The sequence below is a fragment of the Rana temporaria genome, chromosome 8 (assembly GCF_905171775.1).
Source record: "Rana temporaria chromosome 8, aRanTem1.1, whole genome shotgun sequence".
NCBI classification, from domain to species: domain Eukaryota; kingdom Metazoa; phylum Chordata; class Amphibia; order Anura; family Ranidae; genus Rana; species Rana temporaria.
In genome coordinates, this window is record NC_053496.1 from 2,777,012 (window position 1) to 2,789,271 (window position 12,260).

General features: G+C 49.6%; 1 protein-coding gene across 1 annotated transcript in view; it reads left to right on the forward strand.

The window, feature by feature from the left end:
* The window catches only part of LOC120946628 (C3a anaphylatoxin chemotactic receptor-like), a 52,324-nt gene extending 40,841 nt beyond the window's left edge, over positions 1-11,483 (forward strand). Inside the window, exon 2 of the mRNA XM_040361211.1 lies at positions 10,373-11,483. Within this exon, the coding sequence (XP_040217145.1) occupies positions 10,382-11,332 (951 nt within the window). The 5' untranslated portion in view covers positions 10,373-10,381 and the 3' untranslated portion in view covers positions 11,333-11,483. The remainder of the gene's footprint in view (positions 1-10,372) is intronic.
* The last annotated feature ends 777 nt before the right edge of the window (positions 11,484-12,260 follow it).

Consider the following 12,260-nt stretch of genomic DNA (forward strand, 5'->3'; position numbering starts at 1 on the left):
AAGCTTGCAAACGATAGGGTTAACTCCTCGAGCAGTGTCCAGGTAACTGAGGCCAGGTAGCTTAGGGTCAGTTTTGGCAAGCTGGACTTCGAGAAGAAGGTCGCTGAGTCTCTGGAACTCTATATTGTCCTTACCAGATATCCTTGGGAAATTTTCCAATCGTTTGAGCAATGCATTCTCTATGGCTTCAGGACTACCGTAAGTCTGTTCTAGACGCTCCCATGCTGCGGTGAGACCTGCAGTTGGATTGTCGATGTAAACTGACCTGAGGCTCTTGACACGTTCTGTAGACTGTGGGCCAAGCAACCCGATCAGCAGATCCAGCTCACGATCGGCAGTAAAACCGATACCGCCTAATGTATTTTTGAAAGCGGCTTTCCAGCTTCTATAATTTTCAGGATGGTCGTCGTAGTTTACTAGGCCTGACTTGGCGAGCTCATGTCGAAGTAAGTACTTTACTACCTCTGTTGTATCGGTTGCCTCTGACTTTACATAGGAGGTTGCTGGTTGATTGTTGTGGATTGCATTGTTTATGGTATCGTTGCAAAGAGACGTGGGAAGATATGGTGCAGCAAGGGCATTCAGCTGAATTGTTGGGTGAAGGTCTGGAACAGTACTGTTAGCAGGAGGCTGGCGACTTGCTTGCGGATTTGTGTGCCGTTTTGTGACATATGCGGGATCAGCATGACAGTCGGGAGCTGCACTGGGGTGGGTTTGCATGTAGGAAGTGGCTGGAACAGCTTTTACCTGATGATGTGGTGAAGTCCTTGCGTTGCCGTGAAACGTGGAGGTAATTGAGTGTTCACTGCTGTGGTTTAGAACATAGTTCTTAGTGCGTTCAAAAGGATCTTCTACATCTGCCTCGACGCTGACCCTTTCGCTAGCGTTTTCATCTGCACCGATAGCTTGTTCCAAAACCTTTAGTTTTGCTGCAGCTGCCTCGTAGTTGCTCTGTTCCTTTAAAGCTTCAATTGCTGCCCTTTGACGTGCCGTTTGAGCTTCCATTACTGCCTTTTGATGCGCTGCCTCGGTTTCCATTACTGCAACCTCGGCCTCCATGTCTGCTCTCTTTTTTGCATATGCGGCCCGTACTTTGATAGCCTCTGCTTCGGCGCGGGCATTTATTAGCTGTTCACTAAGCGTTGAGTGCCTTGAACTTCGGGATCTAGAGGAACCTTTAGAACGTCTGGTGGATACAGATTTGTGAGATACAGTGTCCCGTGGCAGCATTTATTTTGCTTCTGCCTTTGCTTTAGTTCGCTGGATAAAGCTTTCTCTTTCCTCATTAAGAAGCTGGGCATTGTTAAGTTGCTCTAAGGACTCCTCAGTGTTGATGCTTTGCAGAATAGTTTTATATTTGTTGCTTGTAGTCTGGTACAGTTCGTATGAAGCAGAGAGATGCTTTATGGCGCCCTCTAGTTGCAGTACCTCATGGCTGGGACATGAAATCACATCAATGTGGGTGAGGATTTTATCCCAAATCTGCTTCAAACTGGTTGCTAGTTCAGTTCTCATGGATTCATAGTTCTCTATAACCTTCCAAGTGGGTTTCACAGAGCGTTTGGTCAATGCAGTGGACTCTGGGTCCTCATTCTGGCTTTCTCTGTGTAGTGCATGCTGTGGTGTTTCATCACACACTGAGCCCTTTCCACTCATGATGGCCTGCAGTACACAGGCTTGACTGTAGCAGTGAAGAGAGTCTGTATACTGTGAGGAGCTGTAACAAGCTGTGCTGGGGTTGTATGCAGAATTCTCATGCAATACACACGGTTACACTTCACTATGATCTGTCCTGTGACGCAGTTATCTCTGTGCAGGCTGCTGGATACGTTCTTTTACTATTCTGAATCGGCTACAAAGGCTATGAATGTATTTTTCAGTAGCACATGGAGCTCATTGCCCTGAAGAGATTGTTCATCCCAAATCACCTTTCCAGATAGCTTACTCAGTCACAACTCACATGAAAGAAGATCTGGCGATGTTTATTCGTCGTATGATCCGTAGAATGCAAGTTACAACAGGTAAAAGAACGATTCTTCCATGCAGGTAGAAGAAACACACAGGTCACATGAATTACAGCATTAAAATGACTGATACAGAAAAGAGGGGGAGGAGACTGAGCAGCATGCAAACTAAGGAATGCCACAAGAGTCAAACTAGATAGGAATTAAAGAGACAGTACATAATAAAAATAATATCATGTAACATGACAAGCATCGTAAACACAGGGGGCCATATTCTTATACATCTAAGGCGGAGGAACGTATGTACTTTACGTTACTCCGCCGCAAGTTTAAGTGGCAAGTGCCTGATTCACAAACCACTTACCTGTAAACTTGCGGCGGCGTCGCGTAAAGTCCACCCGCGCAAGCCATCCTAATTCAAATGATCCTGGCAGGGGGCGTGGATCATTTAAATTAGGCGCGCTCCCGCGCCGATCGTAATGCGCATGCTCCGTCGGGTAAATTACCCGACGTGCATTGCGCTAAATGACGTCTCACGGACGTCATTTGTTTTGACTGTAACGTAAATGGCGTCCAGCGCCATTCACGGACGACTTACGCAAACGACGTTTAATTTTGAAATTTCGACGCGGGATCGACGGCCATACTTAACATTGAGTACGCCACCTAGGGGGCATCTTTATCTTTACGCCGCGTATCGCTTACGGAAACGACGTTAAAACACTACGGCGGGCAAGCGTACGTTAGAGAATCGGCGTGACTAGTCATTTGCATATTCTACGCTGACCGCCACCTAGCGGTCAGCGTAGATATTGCAGCCTAAGATACAACGGCGCAAGCCGTCGTATCTTAGGCATGTTTAAGTGTATCTCAGTTTGAGAATACACTTAAACATAGGAAACGGACTTACGTAGGCGTATCTGCTGATACGCCTACGTAACTTGTTTAAGAATATGGCCCAGTGATCACTGACTCTGTCCATTCAGAAAAGGTAGGAGCTGGGTTTAGCGGCTCCTACCTACGCACTCCATCCTGACAAATTGAGGGGGAGAGCTGCACAGAGGGGGGGAGAAGACAGCAGGGGGAGAGCGGCACGGAGGGGGACAAGAACGCACGGGGGGACAGCGGCACGGAGGGGGACAAGAACGCGCGGGCGGAGAGCGGCACGGAGGGGAACAAGAACGCACGGGGGGAGAGCGGCACGGAGGGGGACAAGATAGCACAGGGGGAGAGCGGCACGGAGGGGGACAAGAAAGCACGGGGGAGAACGGCACGGAGGGGGACAAGAAAGCACGGGGGAGAGTGGCACAGAGGTAGACAAGAACGCATGGGGGGAGAGCGGCACAGAGGGGGACAAGAAAGCACGGGGGAGAGCGGCACAGAGGGGGACAAGAAAGCACGGGGGAGAGCAGCACGGAGGCAGACAAGAAAGCACGGGGGAGAGCGGCAAGGAGGGGGACAAGAAAGCACGGGGGAGAGCGGCACAGAGGGGGACAAGAACGCATGGGGGGAGAGCGGCAAGGAGAGGGACAAGAAAGCACGGGGGAGAGCGGCACAGAGGGGGACAAGAACGCATGGGGGGAGAGCGGCACAGAGGGGGACAAGAAAGCATGGGGGAGAGTGGCACGGAGGGGGACAAGATAGCACAGGGGGAGAGCAGCACGGAGGGGGACAAGAAAGCACGGGGGAGAGCGGCACGGAGGGGAACAAGAAAGCACGGGGGAGAGCGGCACAGAGGGGGACAAGAAAGCACGGGGGAGAGCGGCACAGAGGGGGACAAGAACGCATGGGGGAGAGGGGCACGGAGGGGGACAAGAAAGCACGGGGGAGAGCGGCACAGAGGGGGACAAGAACGCATGGGGGGAGAGCGGCACGGAGGGGGACAAGAAAGCACGGGGGAGAGCGGCACGGAGGGGGACAAGATAGCACAGGGGGAGAGCGGCACGGAGGGGGACAAGAAAGCACGGGGGAGAGCGGCACGGAGGGGGACAAGAAAGCACGGGGGAGAGCGGCACAGAGGGGGACAAGAACGCATGGGAGGAGAGCGGCACGGAGGGGGACAAGAAAGCACGGGGGAGAGCGGCACAGAGGGGGACAAGAACACATGGGGGAAGAGCGGCACGGAGGGGGACAAGAATGCATGGGGGAGAGCGGCACAGAGGGGGACAAGAATGCACGGGGGGAGAGCGGCACGGAGGGGGACAAGAAAGCACGGGGAGAGCGGCACGGAGAAGACTTGTAACTCCCCCCACCACCCGATACCTGACTGCCCAGGTATCGGGTGAAGCATCGGAGCATTTCAGCCGAGTACAAGTACTCGAGAAATGCTCGGTATCGGTACCGATACCGATACTAGTATTGGTATCGGGACATCCCTAATATATATATATACGAGGATAATCCGTTCCAGGAGAATGGTCGTAATCCAAAGCAGAGGGGACAAGAAAGCACGGGGGAGAGCAGCACGGAGGGGGACAAGAAAGCACGGGGGAGAGCGGCAAGGAGGGGGACAAGAAAGCACGGGGGAGAGCGGCACAGAGGGGACAAGAACGCATGGGGGGAGAGCGGCACGGAGGGGGACAAGAAAGCACGGGGGAGAGTGGCACGGAGGGGGACAAGATAGCATAGGGGGAGAACGGCACGGAGGGGGACAAGAAAGCACGGGGGAGAGCGGCACGGAGGGGAACAAGAAAGCACGGGGGAGAGCGGCACAGAGGGGGACAAGAAAGCACGGGGGAGAGCGGCACAGAGGGGGACAAGAACGCATGGGGGAGAGGGGCACGGAGGGGGACAAGAAAGCACGGGGGAGAGCGGCACAGAGGGGGACAAGAACGCATGGGGGGAGAGCGGCACAGAGGGGGACAAGAACGCAAGGGGGGAGAGCGGCACGGAGGGGGACAAGAAAGCACGGGGGAGAGCGGCACAGAGGGGGACAAGAAAGCACGGGGAGAGCGGCACGGAGGGGGACAAGAAGGCACGGGGGAGAGCGGCACAGAGGGGGACAAGAAAGCACTGGGAGAGCGGCACGGAGGGGGACAAGAATGCACGGGGGAGAGCGGCACAGAGGGGGACAAGAAAGCACGGGGGAGAGCGGCACAGAGGGGGACAAGAAAGCACGGGGGAGAGCGGCACGGAAGGGTGACAAGAACGCACGGGGGGAGAGCGCCAATGAGAGGGAGAAGACAGCACGGGGGAAATCGGCACGGAGGGGGACAAGAACGCATGGGGGGAGAGCGGCACAGAGGGGGACAAGAAAGCACGGGGGGAGAGCGGCACAGAGGGGGACAAGAAAACACGGGGGAGAGGGGCACGGAGGGGACAAGAAAGCACAGGGGGAGAGCGGCACAGAGGGGGACAAGAAAGCACGGGGGAGAGCGGCAATGAGAGTGAGAAGACAGCACGGGGGGAGAGCGGCGCGGAGAAGGCTTGTAACTCCCCCCACCACGGTACCGATACTAGTATCGGTATCGGGACATCCCTAATATATATATATATATATATATATATATATATATATATATATATATACACATACAGTGGAACCTTGGATTACGAGCATAATCCGTTCCAGGAGAATGCTCGTAATCCAAAGCACTCGCATATCAAAGCGAGTTTCCCCATAGAAGCCAATGGAAACGAAAATAATTTGTTCCGCATTGAATTCTATGGCATGCAATACCGCATGCGGCCAGAGGCGGGGGGGCCAGAGAGCCTCGTAAACACTCGGAAAGGGCCGAGGACACCTCGGCTGAATTAGGAAAAGCTTTAAGAAAGGAGTATTTCCGCAATTTTCCGAGCATTTCCGAACGGCTCAGAATGGCACCGATCGGCTTCCGATCGGCGCCGTTCGGCTCTGCTCAGCTCCGGCACCCCACACCTCAGGCCAAACGTGGTATTGCACACCGCTTTGGCTTGAATCCTGCTCGTTTTACAAGACGACAATCGCAAACCGAGTCTGTTTTCTTTTAAATACAGCGCTTGTATTGCGAAACGCTCGTTAACCGCGTTACATGCAATCCGAGGTTCCACTATATATAAATATATATTACTTTTTGAACAGAGACCCTATAGAATAAAATGGTGGCTGTTGCAATATTTTATGTCACACTGTATTTGCGCAGCGGTCTTTCAAAACGCAGTTTTTTTGAAAAAAAAAAGAACAAAACAGTAAAGGTAGCCCAATTTTTTTGGTATAATATGAAAGATGATGTTACGCCGAGTAAATAGATACCTAACATGTCACACTTTAAAATTGCACACGCTCGTGGAATGGCGCCAAACTACGGTACTTGAAAATCTCCATGAGCGTCGCTTTTTTTTTTAACGGTTATCAGTTTTGACTTGGCGTTACTGCAGGCAATACTGCACCTGTTACTGCAGGCAATACTGCACCTGTTACTGCCAGCAATACTGCACCTGTTACTGCGAGTGATACTGCACCTGTTACTGCCGGCAATACTGCACCTGTTACTGCCGGCAATACTGCACCTGTTACTGTGAGTGACACTGCACATGTTACTGCAGGCAATACTGCACCTGTTACTGCAGGCAATACTGCACCTGTTACTGCCGGCAATACTGCACCTGTTACTGTGAGTGACACTGCACATGTTACTGCAGGCAATACTGCACCTGTTACTGCAGGCAATACTGCACCTGTTACTGCCAGCAATACTGCACCTGTTACTGTGAGTGATACTGCACCTGTTACTGTGAGTGATACTGCACCTGTTACTGTGAGTGATACTGCACCTGTTACTGTGAGTGACACTTCACATGTTACTGCAGGCAATACTGCACCTGTTACTGTGAGTGATACTGCACCTGTTACTGTGAGTGACACTTCACATGTTACTGCAGGCAATACTGCACCTGTTACTGCGGGCAAAACTGCACCTGTTACTGTGATTGATGCTGCACCTGTTACTGTGAGTGATACTGCACCTGTTACTGCAGGCAATACTGCCCCTGTTACTGCCAGCAATACTGCACCTGTTACTGCCGGCAATACTGCCCCTGTTACTGCCAGCAATACTGCACCTGTTACTGCCGGCAATACTGCCCCTGTTACTGCCAGCAATACTGCACCTGTTACTGCCGGCAATACTGCACCTGTTACTGCAGGCAATACTGCAACTGTTACTGCGAGCAATACTGCACCTGTTACTGCCAGCAATACTGCACCTGTTACTGCAGGCAATACTGCACCTGTTACTGTGATTGATGCTGCACCTGTTACTGTGAGTGATACTGCACCTGTTACTGCAGGCAATACTGCACCTGTTACTGCTAGCGATACTGCACCTGTTACTGCAGGAAATACTGCACCTGTCACTGCAGGCAATACTGCACCTGTTACTGCAGGCAATACTGCACCTGTTACTGTGAGTGATACTGCACATGTCACTGCAGGCAATACTGCACCTGTTACTGCAGGCAATACTGCACCTGTTACTGTGAGTGATACTGCAACTGTTACTGCAGGCAATACTGCACCTGTTACTGCAGGCAATACTGCACCTGTTACTGTGAGTGATACTGCACATGTCACTGCAGGCAATACTGCACCTGTTACTGCAGGCAATACTGCACCTGTTACTGTGAGTGATACTGCAACTGTTACTGCATGCAATACTGTACCTGTTACTGTGAGTGATACTGCACCTGTTACTGTGAGTGATACTGCACATGTTACTGCATGCAATACTGCACCTGTTACTGTGAGTGATACTGCACCTGTTACTGTGAGTGATACTGCACATGTTACTGCATGCAATACTGCACCTGTTACTGTGAGTGATACTGCACCTGTTACTGCATGCAATACTGCACCTGTTACTGTGAGTGATACTGCACCTGTTACTGTGAGTGATACTGCACATGTTACTGCATGCAATACTGCACCTGTTACTGTGAGTGATACTGCACCTGTTACTGCATGCAATACTGCACCTGTTACTGTGATTGATACTGCACCTGTTACTGTGAGTGATACTGCACATGTTACTGCAGGCAATACTGCACCTGTTACTGCAGGCAATACTGCACCAGTTACTGCAAGTGATTTTTCACCTGTTACTGCGAGCGATATTGCACCCTGTTGACATACGTAACAATACTAGTGTTAGCATCTGTGTTCTGCAGGAAACCTTGTTATCCTTCAACATGCATACTTCTAAATAGGGGCAGGCATGTTGGTGACATCATTGACTTAGCATGACCATATTTGGACAATGCCATTGAACAATATATGTCCATGTGGCCATAATGGGTCAATGATGTCACCAGCATCCCCGCCCCCTTGTTATGTTAAAGACTGTTTCCCTTGTTATGTGTGTGGGGGGGGGGGGGAGGGGGGATTCCACGGCCGCAGCTAATTGGGCCTCCTGTCACGTGATAATCTCTCTCAACCAAATTTTAGCTAATCACTAGTTACGGGACTCCATCATGACCAGAAATAACCTTTTACTTTATGTTACATCTGATTGGACAAAACCACATGGATACAATAACTTTAACTTTTGACACACGTGGACACTCTTGAGCCTAGGTGAGTAAGATTTATGCCTAATTACAAAGGCTCCTTTCCTACTGACCCTTTAATCATTTTTATGGCTAAAAACTCCTTCCTTTGGACTCCTCAGTTGGATCGAGTGCCTAATGTTTGCCTTTACCCTGGCATTGTGAGATAGTACACACAAGGCTATTATTGTCCGGTTCTCTGTGCCCCAGTAATCTGCGTACCTTTGCTGCAGTCCTGGTAAGGACCCTTTGGGGAGTGTGTATTGTTGGTTGGTCACCCTGGTGATGGACTCTTCTAATTCACTGACGTGTCTGTTGATGGGCTTTTTCCATTCACCACCTTCCCATTTCCATGTATCCCTGTATATAACAATGCACTTCCTGTATATGCTGATGTTTTCCTATCAAGGTCACTAACTTTACGATCCTTACTAGCCCTCTCACTGCCCCTTTCATTCCCCTGTCCCTTCTCCCCCTCCTCCATCTCCCTTATCCAACACCCTCCCCCCCCCCTTTTTTCCCCTTCTTAAAAAAACCCCCACTCCCCTGTTCCCCCACTTTTCCCCTCCCCCTCCCTTCCCTTTTCCCTCCCCTGTCCCTCCTCCAACCCACACACTCCACACACACCCGTTTCCCCCCCCTTCCTTACACACCCCCCTTCTTCCCCTTTTACCCCTTGTCCAGACACTTTATGCACCACTTCACTAGTCCTCGCTGATCCTTCTTCCTTTCCCCCTTCTTTCTTTTCTCCCTTACCCCTGTTTTTCCTCCCCTCTTTCTTTCCCTTTCCCATCCTTCCCTTGATAATATTATCCAATTGTTTACCCTTATCCTCAATAATACCTGTTCCCCCCCCCATTTCTCCCTCCCCCTATTCTCCCTTTCCCTTCTCCCCTTCTCTTTTCCCCCCCCACCCCTTTCCTCTCTTCTCCTCCTTCCCTCCCTCCCCTCCCTTTTCCCCCTTTCACGTTAATCCTAACCTTATTTATTTTAATTCCCTAAACCCCCCCCCCCCCCCTTCCCCCATTTTCCTTTCTCCCCCCCCCCCGCCCTTTTTCTTCCTCTCCCCCCCCAAACAACCTCTCCCTTCCTCACCCCCCCTTTTTTTCCCTCCCCCAATTTTCTACCCCTCTTTCCTCTTTTTTTTCCCCCCCTCAACCTTCCCCCCCCTTTTTTCCGTCACCCACACACACTTCCTTCCACTCACTGGTGACCCACACCTCAATAATTAACTGACCATTCCCTGTATATTTGATTTATTCTACTCCTCACCTTAATAGAGCCCGTCTAAATAAAATATCCCCCTCCACGCGCCACAGAAGGCCTATACCAGGCTCCACGTCTGATCATATGACCAACCTGGGTGAGTGCTCGGCTCCATTATATAACGCATTGTATTGAATTGTACACAATGTATACACATATTGTATATCCTGCTTGTTTATTTATATGTTTATGCATACTTTTTAGAAGAGAAAAGAATCTCCTCCTGAAGAAGCGGTAAATCACCGCGAAACCGGTCGAGGTCATCGATTCCTTACATTAAGACACAGTCTGTTTTTTGCTTTCTGTTGTGAAATGTGGGGTTTGTTCTTAAATTGTCTATGTATTATACTTATTTTCTTTTTTGTTAAATAAATATTGAATTTTTATCAGATTGTCTTTATCAGTGCCGCGAAAAGTCCCTTCCAAAATCCCTCCCCCTTCCCTCGACCTAAATACTGACACACATTGGCCCCAAGCAGCCAAATGTTGTCAAATTATTTTTGTCACATTATTCTTCATACCAAATGGGATGTAGGCACCTTGTTACTTTTTGTATTTTTATTCTAAAAGAGGCGACACTCTCCCCTTTTTTCATCATTTAACTTTTGATGTCTTTACAGGAGAACAAGATGTCCAACATCAGTGATGAGACGGAACCAAACATCTTTTACACCCATGGGCATTTGTTCACAGTCGTGGTTTTATCTGTCACGACCCTCGTGGGTGTCCCCGGCAATGCTCTGGTGCTTTGGATTACCGGAGTGAAGATGAAGTGGACCATGAACACCATTTGGTTTTGGAACCTTGCTCTGGCCGATATTATCTGCTGCCTGTCTCTCCCATTGACTGTAGTGCAGTACTTCTACCCAGAATGGCTGTACGGCGCTGTGCTCTGCAAGATGTTACACTTCATTGTTCCATTGAACATGTTCACCAGCGTCTTCACCTTGGTGGCTATCAGCGTTGACCGTTGCATCCTGGTTGTCCAACCCATTTGGGCCCGAAATCACCGAGTAGTACGACTGGCTTGGATGACCTGCTTGGCTATTTGGACCTTGTCCTCCGTGATGTGTCTACCTAAAGTCCTGTACCAAACGTTCTACACTGAATATAACAAAACTTGGTGCTATTCTGAAGAGCACATAATAGTGCCCACCGCTTACATCTACATGGTTTTTGGTTTTCTGCTTCCATTCTTAATCATTTCTGCCTGTTACATTTCTGTGGCTTTCATATTACACAAGAGAAGATTTACAGAAGTTGGTAATAAAATCATCAAGGTGTCTTTAGGGATCGTAGTCACATTTTTCATCACCTGGGCCCCCTACCACATCATGGGGGTAGTCCTGCTATACACTCCAAATGAAGTAGTACTCATCCTGGATATGTTCTCGCAGTCTCTGGCCATGTTCAATAGTTGCATCAACCCGATTCTCTACGTCTTCATGGGGAAAGATATGAAGGATAAGGTGAGACTTTCTTTTGCAGAGCTCATGCAAAGTACCCTTAGCGAAAGCTTATCAAAGACACCACCTCAGAGGATTCGGCACATGGAAGCGGAAGACGTGCCTCTACAGTGAAGATCTCATTGTAAGGACGAGCGCCAAGATCATTAAAGGAAGACCTCTGCGTGAATGCCGAGAAGGATCTGTAGACTTTTTTTGTTCAATTAGTGATTGTGGTCAACTGATTGCAGGAAATCTTATCAGTGCATTCTAGGGTGGCTGCACATGGGCAGATGTCTTGTAAAAGTCACATGTCATCGAGGCCCACTGCTTGTTTGTCTGGGCCAGAGGGTGTTGGCGTAGAGTTGCCACCTCATCCCTTTAAACCCAAACACATATTAATTACACAGACTCTGAGGCTAATTTAATGCGGGTAAGGCATCAAGTGAGTTTAATTACCACCTTAATCAGCCTCATGACTATAATAAGTCAGATAAACCTCCCATTACCATGACCAGTGTAGTCAAGATCGTAGTCCAATATCCCCAACTTCTTACCACCCATTTAAACCCCACAACTCCCCACATTCACATTCCCTTACCACCATCAAATGATAAGACCAGACCAGAGTTTGGAGTATAAATGGCCATGGCAGCCTTTTTATTAACCCAAATATTTAAATAATTTCCAAATAACCTTTGTAACGACAACTTTAAACACACAGCCTGTTGGTCTTTGACGGCACCCCGAACTTAACATTTTCCACCGCTACACTGCGCGACCTTTTTCCATACCAGGCCTCCAGCCGTATCACCAGCTCGGACACAACCCCTTTCCCGCAGTGCAACCAATACCGTATTCCAGCAGACACCGTTCCACTGGAATACCCCAGAGGGGCCCATACCACGGATGAGCCCCCCACCACTTCCATCACATCTGTTTTCTGCCACCATCAAAGACCAAAGACACCGCCGTTACACCACTGCCATGACGATCCGAAATCCATTGATCCTAAAATAAAGAAAACAAATGAAAAATGCACAGAGACACAACAATAGGGAGG